Source organism: Scyliorhinus torazame, chromosome 17, assembly GCF_047496885.1.
Source record: "Scyliorhinus torazame isolate Kashiwa2021f chromosome 17, sScyTor2.1, whole genome shotgun sequence".
NCBI lineage: Eukaryota > Metazoa > Chordata > Chondrichthyes > Carcharhiniformes > Scyliorhinidae > Scyliorhinus > Scyliorhinus torazame.
The window spans coordinates 149,118,949-149,136,700 of record NC_092723.1 but is presented as its reverse complement, the minus strand read 5'-3'; the positions used below and the strand labels follow the sequence as shown (position 1 = coordinate 149,136,700).

General features: G+C 46.4%; 1 protein-coding gene across 21 annotated transcripts in view; it reads right to left on the bottom strand.

Annotated features, from left to right (window-relative positions):
• rbfox1 (RNA binding fox-1 homolog 1) overlaps positions 1 to 17,752 on the bottom strand; it is a 2,508,969-nt gene that overhangs the window by 325,185 nt on the left and 2,166,032 nt on the right. For 18 of the 21 annotated variants that reach the window (XM_072481254.1, XM_072481261.1, XM_072481255.1 and 15 more), the window contains one exon: positions 14,533 to 14,775. In XM_072481254.1, the coding sequence (XP_072337355.1) occupies positions 14,533 to 14,775 (243 nt within the window). Of the gene's footprint in view, positions 1 to 14,532; positions 14,776 to 15,027; positions 15,047 to 15,669; positions 15,779 to 16,011; positions 16,123 to 17,752 lie in introns of those variants that run through there. The other 3 variants (XM_072481253.1, XM_072481259.1, XM_072481267.1) reach the window with 3 other exon arrangements.

The window sequence follows — 17,752 nt, the reverse complement described above, 5'->3', positions numbered from 1 at the left end:
TGTGCGCTGGGATAGGTGGTCAAGGAACAGCGTCTTACCGTGTCGGGGTGTATAAAGCTTTCCATGCTCCCGGAGTCGACTAGGCATGGCGTCTCGTGGCCGTTAATTAGGACCGTTGTCGTCGTCGTCTGGAGTGTCCGGGGCCGAGCCTGATCGAGCGTAACCGAAGCGAGCCGTGGTTGTAGTAGTGGGGTGGGGTCCGTTGTTGCCATCCAAGATGGCCGCCCCCATACATCGCACGTGGCTGGGGGGCCACAAGATGGCGGCGGGGGTGGACAAAATGGCCGCCCCCATGCGTCGTACAGGTCGGGGGCGGTCCAAGATGGCAGCACCCCTCCTCCCCTCGTGGTGGTCGGGACCCAAAATGGCGGCGTCTGCGGGTCGCACAACGGCGCCCCTCCTCCCCTCGTGGTGGTCGGGATCCAAAATGGCGGCGTCTGCGGGTCGCACATGGTGTGCTGGGGGGGTCTGGGGAGCGCTAGGACCGCGAGCGCTAGGACCGCGCGGAGCTCCCTCACCGCGAGCGCTAGGACCGCGAGCGCTGGGACCGTGCGGAGCTCCCTCACCGGGGACAGCGGTGGTCGGGGCCCAAGTCGGCGGCACCAGCGGGTCAGGCGTGGGGCCGCGAGCGCGAGGAGCTCCCTCACCGGGGACAGCGGTGGTCGGGGTCCAAGTAGGTGGCGCCGGCGGGTCAGGCGTGGGGCGCGGGACGGGGGTTAGGGTGGCGTTAGGGACGCGAAAAACCCCCTCCTCTCCATGGAGAGTGTTGGCCGGGACCCAAAGCGGTAGCGCCGGCGGCGGGTCGTACATGGGCTGCGGGGAGGGGGGTTGGGGAGCGTAGGCGGCGTGCAGGGCTCCCTGTTCTCCCGGGACCGCGGTGGTAGGGACCCAGAGCGGCTGCGCCTGCGGGTCGCACATGGCGTGCTGGGGGGGTTGGGACGCATAGACTGCTTGTAGGGCTCCCTGTGGCCCCGGGACAGCGGCGACCTCGCGGGATCGGCACACCACCGCATAATGGCCCTTTTTCCCGCAGCTTTTGTAGATGGCTGCGCGGGCCGGACAGCGCTGTCGGGGGTGTTTCGCCTGGCCGCAGAAATAACAGCGGGCGCCCCCGGTGCGACTTGGCGTTTGGACTGCGCAAGCCTGTGGGGTGTCCGGGGGGAGGGGGGTAGGGGGTTTGCCGCGACGGGTACGTACGGGGCCCAATGGCCTGCCGCGCGGTCGGGGCCGTAGGCGCGGGTATTACGCGTGGCCACGTCTAGGGAGGCTGCTAGGGCCCGTGCCTCTGAGAGTCCTAGCGACTCTTTTTCTAGAAGTCTTTGGCGGATTTGGGAGGATTGCATACCTGCCACAAAAGCGTCGCGCATTAACATGTCCGTGTGTTCGTTTGCATTCACCGACGGGCAGCTGCAGGCTCGTCCCAAAATCAGCAGCGCGGCGTAGAACCCGTCCATCGATTCTCCGGGAGCTTGCCGTCTTGTCGCGAGCTGGTAGCGAGCGTAGATTTGGTTAACTGGGCGAACGTAGAGACTTCTCAGTGCTGTGAACGCCGTCTGGAAATCGTCGGTGTCTTCAATGAGGGTGAAAATCTCCGTGCTCACCCTCGAGTGCAGGACCTGCAGTTTTTGTTCGTCTGAGGCTCGGCCGGTGGTCGTTCTGATGTAGGCCTCGAAGCAAGCCTGCCAGTGTTTGAAGGCTGCTGCCGCATTCACTGCGTGGGGGCTGATCCTCAGGCATTCTGGAATGATCCTGAGTTCCATAGTCCTTTTTAGGCACGCTTAATAAATTGTAGCGCACAAAGACTCCATGAGACGAATATAGTGAAGTCGATGAGGCTTTATTAAGCGTGTCTGTTCCCCAGCAGCTCGATAGTAAACTGGCCTGCGGGGGAAGACACCGGCTTCTTATACTCCGCCTTCAGGGCGGAGCTTGAGGTCAACGGCCAACCAGGACCCGGGATCTGTCAGCCAATGACATTAGGGCTTCCAGTCCCACATGACCCCCAATACATACTACCACACACGGTAGCACTGTGGTTGGCGCTGCCTCACAATGCCAAGGACCCCGGTTAAATTCCGGCTTTGGGTGACTGTCTGTGCGGAGTCTGCACGTTCTCCCCGTGTGTGCGTGGGTTTCCTCCAGGTGCTCCAGTTTCCTCCCACAGTCCAAAGATGTGCAGGTTAGGTGGATTGGTCATGATGATATTGCCCCTCAGTGTCCAAAAATGTGCAGGTTAGGTGGGGTTACGGGATAGATCGGGAGAGTGGGCCTAGGTAGGGTGTCCTTTCAGAGGGTCAGCGTAGACTCGATGGGCCAAATGATCTCCTTCTGCTTTGTATGGAGTTTATGGTTTCTGACCTCCGTTCAAGGTTGGGCTTCTCTGAACAAAAGCAGCATTGGGCCAGCAGCATTCAGGAAAGCACCATCTCCAGCAGTCTTTGGGCCACAACCAAAACAAAATACTTACTTCAATGTGGAGCCAGAAGGAGCAGAGCTTTTTCCTCCCAGATCCACAACAAAGCTGATGTCATTGGTGGCCCTTGCCCAGACTCGTCAAGAATGGGACTCTCCCCTCACTTCATTTCCCCATTTCTCCCGATCTCTTCCCTCTTCTTCTGATTCTTCCTCCATTCCAATCCCTTCCCTCTCCCAGGGTCTAGCTGAGATCCTCTCCTGACAATCCAACAGTCCAAATTGAAATATTCTCCACAGCAAGCTGGCCTTGTAAATGAAGCCCAATATCAGGTGTGCCTCGGATTCGCTTGTTCTGACAAAAGCAAACTAATTTCTAGTCCCCTGTTCAAAATCTTGTGGACATATATAATGTCACTCCACCAACATTCAGTGAGGTATAAACATCCAGGAACGCCGCTGACCACTACTATGTTTCATGATCCAAACCTGACACATAGTGAGATGAGGAATGCAAAACATAATTGTAGGCAAAGCCAGTTGCCTCAGAGATTGGAACATCTAAACAACTCAAGAATTAAAAGCTGTCCAAGGTATTTGTTGAAATCCCACAATATAAATCCTTGTCCTTTTATGTTACAAAGGCAAAGATAAGCATCTCAAAATCTAATCCAAAAAATCTGCCCATCTAAATTATATGAATTGAAAGTAAACTACTCTGTCTAGATTTGGGCTGTGTTGTCTCCTAGGGGCTTAGGATGTAATGCAGTAAAATGAACACCCCCTCAGAAATCAATATACAGTGGGTGAATATTCTCATGTATCTATTTCATCCATAAAAGATGTTTGCAGGCTTAATGTTGCTGGTCTAGGAGCGCATTTATTCAGCGATAATGACAAAAATTATTGACGTTTTCAATGCTTCAAGACGAAAGGTACACTTTTACCAAGAAAAAGCCAAGGATTTATGAATAAGGTCATTCTAATATTGCAATATTTATTTCCCCGGCCTTTCGGATGCTTGTACGGATTCCATGTGGGAGTATAACAGATTATTTCTGCGTAAATTTCCATCACCATTTAATCTTACTGTTGCGATTAAAAGTTATTTATATTTCATTACAATGCTCTGTTCACTGATGGATTGTTTCCAAATTACCCCAAGCAGGTGAAGATAGATATGTAACTAGAATGGGCAAGCAAATCATTAGAAACAGCATATCTGCTTACTTGAAGGACTTAACTTTTTTTTAAAACAGCAATTGGAATGCAAATGTCCTCATATTGATTTGACTTACACTATCAATAGTTAAACACTGTGGCACAGACATACACATTCCATACATAGAGTAAACTTTAACATTCTCATGTCCTACCTTGCATGAGGTGCCATTGTCTGGAGGCCAATTTGGATTGCAAACTAAAATTGATAGTAAGGATTTCAGGTACCTGAGGTGTTTCTGGGTATAATGTTCTGCAGTCTGTTTTCTAATAAGCACATGCATGTAAAATAAACTGTTCAAAATTGCCCCATGAAGCTATGCTGCTGTGCTTTCTACATTATAACAGTGACTACACTTCGAAAAGTACTTTATTGGCTGGAAATTGTTTTTGAGACATCTGCTGGTCTTGGAAAGTGTTATATAAAGCTGGGGCTGGATTGTCCCGCGGCGACGCCGCAATCGTGTTCGGCAAACAGCAGGTGAATCCAAGTTTATGACCAAATCAGGGGCGGCGCCGCTTTCGCGATGTTCTGCCCCCACAAAAGCGCCGTACTTGGACATTGTCTGAGGCCTGCCCCCCGATGCTCCGTCTCCGATCGGACGAGTTCCCGGCGGCATGAGTCTCTCATGGTCTCATCCGTCGGGAACTCAGCGCGGCGGCTGCGGACTCGGCCGGGAGGGCCGATCCGCGGGCAAGGGGGGACATTATTCGGGGCTGGGGGCACTGTGGGGCACTGTGGGGGGGGGGGGGGGTGGACCGCGGCGCGCGAGCTGGCCGAAGGGGGGGATTATTTCGTAGGACGGATCCGCGAGCGGCCTCCGCCATGAAGCACGCCGTGGCCATTGCAGGCCACCGCCGTGCGCATACGTGGCCACTGACCCGGCAATTCTCTGGGGCATATCGGCAGGTAGAGCTGGGTGCACTATGCTGCCGCCCTGCTAGCCCCCATCAAAATGGGGAATCGATGGCCGTTTTGCGACAGTTTTCCTGGCGTAACCATTTTCACTCCGGCGTGGGGACATAGCCCCAGAATTGGAGAACCCAGCCCCTGGTCTTTCTTATTTTTCGTTCTTCAAGCTCTGATTTATAAAGTTACTCACAAATAATTTTAGAATACCATTTAAAATAAATTAATTCTCATGGCTCAGCTGAATCATCCATTTCATTCCCCTGTTGGCAGAAGACGATAATTAACTCACCTGGGGCAGAATTTTCCAGTTATTCCCGCTAGCGAGATCTTCTGGAATTTCTGTCCTATATTTGCGTCAACCTCTGACTATCTAAGCAATGTATCGTTATTTTGGTAACACTGCAGCTTGTAACTAGAACCTCCACCCCAGCAGCACAGTGGTTAGCACTGTTGCTTCACAATGCCAGGGTTCCAGGTTCGATTCCTGGCTTGTGTCTCTGTCTGTGCGGTGTCTCCACGTTCTCCCCGTGTCTGTGTGGGTTTCCTCTGGGTGCTACGGTCCCGAAAGACGTGCGGTTAGGTAATTTGGACATTCTGAAGTCTCCTTCAATGTACCCGAACAGGCGGCGGAATGTGACAATGAGGGGCTTTTCACAGTAACTTCATTGCAGTATTAATGGAAGCCTACTTATGACAATAAAGATTATTAGGGTTATTAAAAAGAATGGATACCTTTGTCATTTTGCGCTGTCAGTTTAAAATGGCACACTGACTTAGCATTGTTGGAGAGCTCTCAGACCCCGTCCAACCTTACAACTTTTATAACACAGAATTGGATTGATTCCCAATAAGAGGGTCAGAATTTGAATTGCCATTTGTTTTTTGCCTTACCTACTCCATGAGGTACATTTTTCCAGCGTTCTGCTATGTTCCATTGCTGGGACCCAGAAAGACAGTGGATCATTTCAGGGATGGCTGGGTGCAGAGTGATTAAACAATTTAAGCTTTATATAATATGTACTCCCCACCCCCAGATTGCCTGGATCCCCAACCTACCCCTCAGGGACCCCTGTAATAGGGAGAACCCCGCTACCAGGGACCCCCTGTCTAAAGGGACCCCCTACAGACCCCCCCCCCCCCCACACACAGAAAAGAGACCAATGTCTGGAAGCTAGAGGGAAGTCAGGACAGTGCGAAGAATTACAGCTGAAAGACTTATCTTGAAGCTCCGTATGTCCATTCCTGGAAGGAGAGCAGCTTAAGAGTGGTCTATAATTGGCAGCTTCTACAAACCAGGTGCAGCTTTTAATTAGTCATCTCCTTTCATGGTTCAGTGGCGAAAGTGGGAAACCCCACTGTTTACAAACATTGACCATATCAAAGAGATGTAAGTGCATTAAAAGCACTAAATGCATTCCAATTACTCAAGCGTGTGATGGCCCACCGCGAGATCCACCACACCACAGCCATTCTGATAGAGAACATAAGAGAACCGTGCCCACATGGTTCGAGCCGCGGGGACCAGAGAATCACGGAGGGCTGGAGCATAGGGTGCCGGATGTTAAATGGATGCAAATTGGTCATTAAGACCAATTTGTATTCATTTGCTTGCTCCCACTGACATGCGGTCATGAACCTCGATCTTGCCGCCAGTGGAGGGTCATAGCAACATGATCAAGTAGGTGCCCGGAGGCAATTTTGATTGTGCCCCGAAGCCCAATTCTCAATCCCATCAGGGAATGCGATCCGGGTGTCCCGGGATGGAGAGTACTGCCCAAAGTGTGCAGATTAGGCCAGGCAACAGCATATTTGAACGTTGTGGATTTATTTAACCCTTTTAAATTTGAAACAAATGCCGAATGTGTTAAAAACAATCGCTTGCTAATTCACTCTGTTCACATTCATTTGAGATTCTCAGATTACTGCTGTATGACTCATTTCACAACCATCTATCATCACAGTAGAATACCATTTCAGTTTGATTGATAGCTCCAAGTGCTTATAGATTCTTTGATGTAGGACTATGTTTTTTAAATATTCATTTATGGGATGTGGGCATCTCTGGCACAGCCAGCATTTATTGCCCATCGCTCGTTGTCCTCGAGAAGGTGATGGTGTGTTGCTTTCTTGAACTGCTGCAGTCCATGATGTGTAGGTACAGTTTTACAATTCTTGCTGTTATAAGAGAATGTGCACTTGAATGAAATGTGTTGTGTTATGAGACTTTATTTAGTTGAAGGAGATTTAATAATGGGAGATGAGGAAATGGCTGAGGAACTGAACAGGTTTTTTGGGTCGGTCCTCACAGTGGAAGACACAAATAACATGCCAGTGACTGATGGAAATGAGGCTATGATAGGTGAGGACCGATCACTAAGGATTGTTATCACTAAGGAGGTAGTGATGGGCAAGCTAATGGGGCTAAAGGTAGACAAGTCTCCTGGCCCTGATGGAATGCATCCCAGAGTGCTAAAAGAGATGGCTAGGGAAATTGCAAATGCACTGGTGATAATTTACCAAAATTCACTAGACTCTGGGGTGGTCCCGGCGGATTGGAAATTAGCAAACGTGACACCACGTAAAAAAGGAGGTAGGCAGAAAGCGGGTAATTATAGGCCAGTGAGCTTAACTTCGGTAATAGGGAAGATGCTGGAATCTATCATCAAGGAAGAAATAGCGAGGCATCTAGATGGAAATTGCCTCATTGGGCAGACGCAGCATGGGTTCATAAAGGGCAGGTCATGCCTAACTAATTTAGTGGAATTTTTTGAGGACATTACCAGTGCGGTAGATAACGGGGAGCCAATGGATTTGGTATATCTGGATTTCCAGAAAGCCTTTGACAAGGTGCCACACAAAAGGTTGCTGCATAAGATAAAGATGCATGGCATTAAGGGGACAGTAGTAGCATGGATAGAGGATTGGTTAATTAATAGAAAGCAAAGAGTGAGGATTAATGGGTGTTTCTCTGGTTGGCAATCAGTAGCTAGTGGTGTCCCTCAGGGATCAGTGTTGGGCCCACAATTGTTCACAATTTACATAGATGATTTGGAGCTGGGGACCAAGGGCAATGTGTCCAAGTTTGCAGACGACACTAAGATGAGTGGTAAAGCAAAAAGTGCAGAGGATACTGGAAGTCTGCAGAGGGATTTGGATAGGCTAAATGAATGGGCTAGCGTCTGGCAGATGGAATACAGTGTTGACAAATGTGAGGTTATCCATTTTGGTAGGAATAACAGCAAAATGGATTATTATTTAAATGATAAAATATTAAAACATGCTGCTGTGCAGAGAGACCTGGGTGTGCTAGTGCGTGAGTCGCACAAAGTTGGTTTACAGGTGCAACAGGTGATTAAGAAGGCAAATGGAATTTTGTCCTTCATTGCTAGAGAGATGGAGTTTAAGACGAGGGAGGTTAGGCTGCAATTGTATAAAGTGTTAGTGAGGCCACACCTGGAGTATTGTGTTCAGTTTTGGTCTCCTTACTTGAGAAAGGACATACTGGCACTGGAGGGTGTGCAGAGGAGATTCACTAGGTTAATCCCAGAGCTGAAGGAGTTGGATTACGAGGAGAGGTTGAGTAGACTGGGACTGTACTCGTTGGAATTTAGAAGAACGAGGGGGGATCTTATAGAAACATATAAGATTATGAAGGGAATAGATAGGATAGATGCGGGCAGGTTGTTTCCACTGGTGGGTGAAAGCAGAACTAGGGGGCATAGCCTCAAAATAAGGGGAAGTAGATTTAGGACTGAGTTTAGGAGGAACTTCTTCACCCAAAGGGTTGTGAATCTATGGAATTCCTTGCCCGGTGAAGCAGTAGAGGCTCCTTCATTATACGTTTTTAAGATAAAGATAGATAGTTTTTTGAAGAATAAAGGGATTAAGGGTTATGGTGTTCGGGCCATGATTTCATTGAATGGTGGAGCAGGCTCGAGGGGCCAGATGGCCTACTCCTGCTCCTAGTTCTTATGTTCTTAAATGCAGTAAAAGTGCTTGTATGAATGAGAGTTGGTTTAATATTGTAAAGTCTGTAGTTATAATATGTCTTTAAGGGATAGCATAATGCCATAACTAGAAGAGAAGTATCATGAGAAGAAGTATCCAGGCTCAGTTTCACTTTGGTCTGTGAGCAGGGCACAGCTCACACAGCCATCCTGATGTCTCCAAGCTTTCTACCAAATGACACATGCCTAGTCTAAATAAATCAGGCCACAACATTTACACAATCCTGTATGAGTGATTGGTGCCTATATATACTTCTGATTCATTTTTGGGACGTGGGCATCGCTGGTTAGGCCAGTATTTATTGCCCATCCCTAGCTGCCCTTCAAAAACTGGCAGTGAGTTGCCTTCTTGAACTGCTGCTGTCCCTGAGGTGTAAGTACACCCACTATGCTGTTAGAGAGGAAGTTCCAGGATGTTGCTCCAGCAACAGTGAAGGAACGGCGATATATTTCCAAGTCAGGGTTGTGAGTGACTTGGAGGGCACCTTCCAGGTGGTGAGGTTCCCAGGTATCTGCTGCTCTTGTCCTTCCAGATGGTGGTGGTCATGGATTTGGAAGTTGCTGCCTAAGGAATGCTGGCAAGTTACTGCAGTGCATCTTGTAGACTGGAGTTCATGGCCAGGATTCTCTGTTGCGAGTCAGCCCCGGTACCACTGCTGGCGAGGATGGAGAATTTGGCGCTCAGCCAAATCTCCCATTCACTGCACCGGGACCGGAGACATGACATGAATGGATGGAGAATCCCTCCCTCATGAGCAGGTATGGAGAAAAGGGGCACCTATGTGACTTTTCAGATGTACGTCTAGCAGACAGAATTGTTGAGTCCGTGATCACTTCCATATCCATAGAAGCATACTAGAAAGATTGGTTAGAAAAGCCCAAAATTTATAACATTGAAGAACTATTCAAGGACGGACAGGAGCAAAGCAATCCTTGCAGGTTGACAAATCTACATGTCCCAAGCACAAACCCAATTACTGACGTACTCACTAGAATACCCAAACCTAGCAAGACATGTGGAAGGTTTGGCTTCCTGCATGCACCGAGAAATGCCCACCAATTGTGAAAATTAGAAGTGGCAGTGCACTAGAGTAAAGGCTGATGCAACTACAAAGAGCAGTGCACTGATCCAAGCAGGCCAGACACCAAAGCAATAAGAATGATCACCCGCTATCCTGTCTGAAACATATACACGGTGTGATCAACAAACTAGAAAATGACAATGAAAGGCAGTGAACATGGGTTTCACACCATTAATCTGCTGGAAAACAGACACCATAACACGATTGAAAATGTTTGCCAAGATTAAAATGATCTCTCTAAAGGGATTTGCCAACTACTCGCTATTGGTCAAGATTGAAATGGGTTCAAATGCAAACATAAAACCCATATGAACATAAGATGTAGGAGCGGAAGTCGGCCATTCTGCTCATCACGTTTTCTCCACCATTCAATGAGATCATGACCAATCTGATTTAATCCTCAAATCTACTTTCCTGCCTTAGCCCCATTGCCCTTGATTCCCTTACTGACGAAAAACCTGTCTATCTAACCTTGAACATACATAACGACCCAGCCTCTACAGCTCTCCGCAGTAAAGAATTGCACAGCTTCACCACTCTTTAAGAGAAGAAATTCCTCCTCATCTCTGTCTTAAATAGGCGACCCATGCAAATTCCACAGTGAATTCTGCAGAGACCTGGAAAGCCAAGGGAAAGCTTACTGCTGTGAATGTTTCAGCATACAGCAGTTCACTGATTCCATGTGCAGGTCCATAGTCATGGAGTTCAAATCCAATCAATCCTCCTGGGTGCCACAGTTTTTCTGCATCATGGAGTCCAAAGACCCAGTGATTGTAGGTCTACGGTCATGCTGTGAGCTTGCACTCGTGGCATTCCATAGAATCAGTGAGATCTCACATGGTAGAACAACCTCAGAAAGTACTCCTATTCCCTCACTTCCTGATCTAACATTGAAATATCCAGAATCTTTTGACAGAATTTGCGGTTTCAAGGCAGCGGCAATTTTACACTTGCAGGAGATTGCAAGTCTGTCTTTTGGTCTGCGACATTTTGCACAACGCAAATTCTATCAACTACAAGAAGAAGCTGTAAAAGATTCTACACAGTAGAAAGTGTGAAAAACTATTATCAAAGTATGGCCTGATTCAATTCAGCATGTCCACAGATATGTGAGACCAATTTGGCCTTACTGGGATGAGCTAAGCATCTCCCGGGGAGTTACTTTTTAAAGAGGAACAAACTCAAGATAACTGTGAGCAATTAAATATCCCATTCTTAGTCATAATTTGGGGATCTTTGCGACCTGATATTCTTCACAACTTAATTTGTGGGCATAGATCGGACAAGAAGACTCCCAAGAGAGACGGTCATTGGCCGGCTATGGACAATGACACTGAAGTCGTCATTAAGAAGCATGAGGCATGTCAAGATAGTAATAATAATCTTTATTAGTGTCACAAGTTGGCTGACATTAACACGGCAATGAAGTTACTGTGAAAATCCCCTAGTCACCACACTCCGGCGCCTGTTTGGGTACACTGAGGGTGAATTCAGAATGTCCAATTCACCTTACCAGCACATCTTTCGGGATTTGTGGGAGGAAACCGGAGCACCCGGAGGAAACCCACGCAGACACAGAGAGAATGTGCAGACTCCGCACAGACAGTGACTCAAGCCGGGAATCGAACCAGAGTCCCTGGTGCTGTGAAGCAACAGTGCTAACCACTGTATGCCACACGGCACAAAGAACCACTGATTCCGCATTAAGATCCTACCCATCATCCTTAGTCCAAGTCGCATCTCACCTCTTTTGTGTCCATGGCACAGACTTCATCATCAGCGACTACTTTACCAAAAACACCATTATTCAACAATTGCACAATACATCAAGCACAACTGTCGCACACACTTCTTTCAGTTTATTTGGTGTGCCTAGAGAGATCATATGGATAACAACCTGCAATTCATTGAATATTTTTAAGGCATAGGTAGACAAATTCTTGACCTACAAGGGAGTCGAAGGGTTCAGGTAGGCATGAGTTGAGGCCATAATCAGATCAGCTTTAATCTTATTAAATGGCAGGGCAGTCTCAAAGGGGACAAATGGCCTACTCCTGCTCATAGTTCATATATATGTATGTTTGTATTAAGCCATTTCAGGATCTATGTAAGAAGTGGAATACTGATCACACTACTTCTCTTCATTACCCTAGATCCAACAGTTGCACAGAACATTAAGCACAACTGTTATGCCCATTTTTAGTTCTATTTTCAGTTTATTGGTGTGTCTAGAGCAGTGTTTTTCAAACTTTTTTTCTGGGATCCCATTTTTACCAACCAGCCAACATTAGGGACCCAACCCGGCTGACCTTCGGGACCCACACTGGCTGACCTTCGGGACCCACACCGGCTAATCTGCGCGACCCACCATTTTCTCTTACCTTGTTTGTTGCTGACAAAAATGGAGGAAATGGTTTGGGGTCCCTTTGGCCCCAATGGTCCCTTTGTCCCTTTGCTCCCTTTGGCCCCCCCCGAACTTGTAAAAAAAAAAGGCTGCGACCATATTAAAAAAATGCAGCCGCACTGCGCATGCGTGCCTGATCATTGTTGCGCATGCACATAGTTTTGCGCATGCGCACCGATGATCGGGCACGCGTGTGCAGTGTGTCCGAATCTTATTTACATGTTCCTGGCCATTTTGAAGGCTGCTCACAGCCGGCATAGTTAACATCTGGCTACTGCGGCTGTTGCGTGCGGACTTGCGCGATCGGGAGAGCTGCGACGGACGGCTCCGCGACCCTCCCGACACCCGCCCGTGACCCTCCCACGGGTCGCGCCCCCGAATTTGACAATGCCTGGTCCAGAGAGATCCTTACAGTTAATAGTCCACAATTGATTGGCAAACCATTTCAGGATATGTGTGAGAAGTGGAGTATGGATCACGCTACTAACCTCTTCTTCTCATCACCATTAATCTAATGGCAAAGCTGAATGATTGACTTGCATGGTGAAATCCCAAATTCACAAGTGCAGACAAGCAATATCTACACATTGCAATGTTATATCGGAGAGTGACATCTTTAAGTGAACTATTCCATCACTGGCAGAATCCTAACCCATTCTATCCTCTCACTAGACAGCAACTTTTAAAACTCCAAAGGCTATGGAGTGGGTGGCGAAACACAGGTCGGCATGGAGAGTATGAGTAGCTATGGAGGTAGGTGTAGGGGATAGGTTGGCAATGAGGGTATGAGGGTTATGGGGGGTTGATGGGAGGCATGAAGTACTATGGGTTGGCATGGATGCAGCATGGGGATGTGTGGGAGGTGAGTGGTGTGGGCTGGAAGAATGTTTCATCTTTTAAGCTTTATGGTTAAACTTAAGACACAGTACCAGAGCCCACGGGCAGGCCTCCCACCCAGCCGACCAATGCACCTCAGCTCTTCTTGAGTATTCCACTCTGACTTGTAATGCTGCCGCCCCCGGGCCGAAAACCCGATGTCAGGGCAGCCATTTTTAATGGTCCGGTTTGTGGAACCTGGCATTTTCCTGTCTTTGTGCCTCCAAGCCCAGAACTGAACAACTGGACCAAAGTGTTTTATGGATCCAATGTGATGAAATATAAGCAAGCTGTCAGGCCCAGCATTGTTTTGTGGCAACCAATAAAACATCATGCTGTCTCAAAATGTCCACTTTTGGGTACCTTAGCATTACCGGATAGGGTTCTGATGGAGCATTTGACAATAACATCAACAGGAAAGTTCCATTGATAACACTGTCCTGATTCAGACTGTTGCAAAGTATGAATTGTGCAGTTCATACTCAGTAGGGGCTGAGTCAAATGTTTGTGGGGACAGTGAAGCGTTGACACTTGAGTGGAACTGGTTAACGGGTTTCATTTGATAGCGCTTTCTCGATTAAATGTACCGTTGTGCACTTTTCACATGCAAACACACCACAGCCTATCAGATTCTAGTTCATCTAGCAGCATTCTTATTAAACACAATGGTTGTATGTAGCGCACAAGGCCTGCGGGGGAAGACACCGGCTTCTTATACACCGCCTTCAGGGCGGAGCTTGAGGTCAATGGCCAACCAGGACCCAGGATCTGTCAGCCAATGACATTAGGGCTTCCAGTCCCACATGACCCCCAATACATACTACCACATTGTATTACTAAAAAAGCTTGGAATTGGAATCAACTTTAAAATCCCTCTCTACCTAAAATGATGGACGATTTGTCCAGCTCCATTTTGAATGTAACCAAACAAGCAGCAATTATAGCAGCAGAGGCCAAGATGCTGTGCTATGCTTTATTTATGGTTTACTTTCTTACCTGGAAATAAGTATATGACATTCGAGCTGTTCAGTAAACTGCTTAATGCAATAGGCCCCAAAGCTCTTGGTGTCTCCTGGGAGTTCTTGATAGTTAAGCATACATTTTCACTCAAGCTTTCTAGATGGTAACATTTTAGCGACAGTTAAAGAGTCAGTGGTGATTGGGTGGCACACTTAGATGTCTGGAAATTTGAACACATTAAAAAGACACACATTCTTTCAGAAAAATGTTTGACAAAACCATATCCTAAGTTTGCAAACACCTGATCAGAATATGAAAAACCATTATTGTTTAATTCGCAAATCACATCTGGAAGAAAATGACACGTGATTCTTCAGTTACGCCCAGGCAAACATTTTTTTTTCATGAAGATTGTGCTCCTCCAATAAAGAAAAGTGGTGACAGCATTCTGAATTCTTGAACACTTACAAAAGAAATGTTTCAGTCAAATGGAAGACAAAAGTGAAATCCAAACTCCAGTTCACAGCCAATAGATCTTGTTGCACTCATAATTTTAACCCAGTGTTAATTAACGGGTAACTGCTGAGGTAAAATGCAGGCAACAGAAAGTTTGTGGTTTTGACCCATGGATGGGAAAAGTAGAAAATATGCACTTACTGTAGCTGTTCCAGACACGGTTTGTGCATTTGTGTCGGTACCACTCTGTTCTGAATGTGTCTGGGTGGTAGGGTACATATTTAACGTGTGCTCAGGGACTGTGGTCTGGCCCGTGTAGTCCGGGGCTGGATGGGGATGTGGAGCTGTGTATTCTGTCGGGATCCCATTCTGAGGTGGAGCAAACTGAGCTGACGCATAAGGCTGCGCCATAGTGTCAGGGGGTGCTGTGGCTTCCTGGTTACCCTGTGGATCAGAGGAAAGAACATGAACAGAGTTAAAGACAGGGAAGACTCATTTCCAGGTACAGTTGACATGCTGATTTCTCATACTAGCCTTTCCTCAGTCATAAAACAGCTGCTGTGTGGACTCGCTGCAGACTCTTATTAACATCATCAGTGTTTTCAATGCCCCCCCCCCAATTAATATTCATGCTTTCACATTTTGTGATAATTACTGCCAACATTTAATTAGAAACACTAAACTCTCACACATTACCTCAGCACCCAAAGCTTCATGAAGCTTAAAACTCAAATGTTTTGCACAAATGTGAAACTGTTTATAGTGTGATGTCTCAGCAGTGTCTGACACTGTGAGGATTGTTATTGAAGTCATCAGGTTTTTTTTTTGAAGCTGCTTTGGGGTTTGGAATCCCTTATAAAGTAGTTGCTGGCAGCAGAGGAGAAGAACAAAGGATGGCAGACTGTCAGCCTTTGCTAAATGTGCTGGCCCAAATCTAATGAAAACCACATTTAGCTCGAAAATATGCTTTACGTGGCACAGTTAAAAATCCAGTTTATTGCTTTCAGCTTGAAGGCAAGTGATAATATAACTAAAAACCAGCCTAATCACATTGAGGTCTATGCAGACCCAACACATTAAAAAAAACCTTTTATGTTGTCAGTTCTGACACAGCTCTGAAGGCTTCATAAAACTCCTCTGCCACATAAAGGTCTAAGTAGCCAGTTTTCAAAAAAAGTGAATCAGAGCTCTTTTCGCTTTCTGCAGTCAATTATGTTGGGATTTTTGTGACAGTCGGTAAGGACACAAGACAGTGTCAGCATTCAAACACTGAGGATTTGCAGCTTACGTTGAGTGCTGCGAGGTTGATGTAAATTATATTAAGTAAAACTGCCATACCATCAGGAGAGCAATGTGGGCTCGTGCACATTGACGGAATTCCCTTGTGTAACAGTGAAATGAACAATAATCCAACAACTCCGTAGAGCTTCCAAAAAACCTGCTGCCACGCTTGCATTACGGAGCCTTAATGGTGTAATGCTGTTGTGCACCTGGAGACTAAAAGCAGCACCGCAGAATCTCATATCACTGCAGCACTTACAGTGCGAGCGATTCACACTGTCGCGGAGTCTCTCACATGGGATCTGCACCTATTGCCCTGCTTCACAGTTCAGACAATTCTTTGATTTCCACCCCACCTCAAAAATAGAATTTAACACAAAAGAAAAGGGAAGAGAGTACCTGCTGCACCATCTTGCTCCCTTTCTCCTCCATAAACTTATGAGCTGGAATACTAGGCCCTAAAGCATCTGCCAAAAGCAAGCATCAATTATGGATGAAGGCGTGTGCGAGCATGTGTATGTTCGGGGGGGTGGGGGGAGCTTATGCATTGTTTTCTGACCTCCCACTCAACATCTGACTGCTCCCAAATCTGAAACATATGGGCTTTCCTGCCAGACTCTACTCTAGTTAATCACAGAAGGCCACTCCTCTGATGGCTGCTACCAGATACAGTGTAATCGCAGCTACCAGACATTTTGATACAGTATCAAAAAGCGGTATGCAATTCCTTGACTGCCTTAACTGTAGCTTTAAAGCAGAGTACTTATTATTGTTTTTGACGCTCTGCCCACATGCTTTGACACTAAATAAAACATTTCTGCCCTCAAGGCACTTTCGTTACAAATCTGATTGCTGAGGAAACAAAATGATCAAATGCAGGCTTGGTACTTCCACGGCATTGTCGTAACTAATTTAGCACAATTGTGGGAACCAATTGTGAGAACAGGCAACTGCAAAGATATTTTTCCACATTTCCACAGTTGCACCGTAATGATATAATCAGATGGTTTCTTTTTCAGCTTCATAAGCTTACAAAGAGGGCCTTACAAAAGCAAACCTTTAACTCCGGACAGAAAGGAAATGTGCATAAGGTGCAATAAACTTATTTCTCTTGATTTTTATCTACTCATGAGTTGTCCAGTCAGTGTCAACGATTGAAATACAATAAAATCTCAGGAGTTGAGAACATTGAGAGAATTCTTGCTATATTCAGGGATAAATGGCAAACGACAAGATATATGTTGCTGAGATTAGCATGGCCGATTTGCATGACCGCCTACACTTTACACTCAGAATTTGTGAAATATTTTGCTGCAGCTAACAAATTCTTATCTACGATTGAAACCAGAGGTTGGTGCTTTTTAAAACAAAAACAAAAAATGTTGCTTTTCCTTTCTCTGACAGTAGAATTTTGCATCGCTCTCGCACCAGCATCAACAATATAAATCTTGTGCACATTCCTCATGCACAGTAATAACATTTTGACTTCCTGACTATAATGGAGGTTGGATCAGTTGCTCCTGTACTAAATAATGCAAAGTCCATCAATGCATTGACTGAATTCCCTTTGCTAGCTGTGGCTGTAAAGGGATCAGCTTCGCTTCAAAAGAAGCTCCCTCAAGTCTTTGATAGCAGCAGCAATAGCCAATTATACAGCGGCAGCACAAAAATGAGTGAACACTACCTTGACACACTAATGCACAAGACAGGATGGGAACTCCAAGAAATCAGCCAAAACAAACCGAGAAGTAAGCAGAACTGAAAGATTTTTGTGTATCCCTTTAACAATACTTTCTCAAGATTAAATGAAACAGTTACCCAGATGAATAATTTAAATTAACAAATCGATTGGCCACACAATATTAAATTTGCTCACATCAATATAGGATTATTTGAATGTGCATATTTTTATTCCTTTGTTTGATTTAATTTTACTTCATTTTTGTTGTGATGCCTTCCTTGTCATCCCATCCGCCTTGCTGATAGGAAGGCTTCTCAATATACCTATTCAATGATATTCCCTCTGGTCCAAGGGAGGTGGCCATAACATGGACAATGACCAGAGCTAATCATGTGAACAACCACAGTACACGTGTCTATGTTATATTGCCAGGGGAGCAGGATAATAATTGGTTGCTTT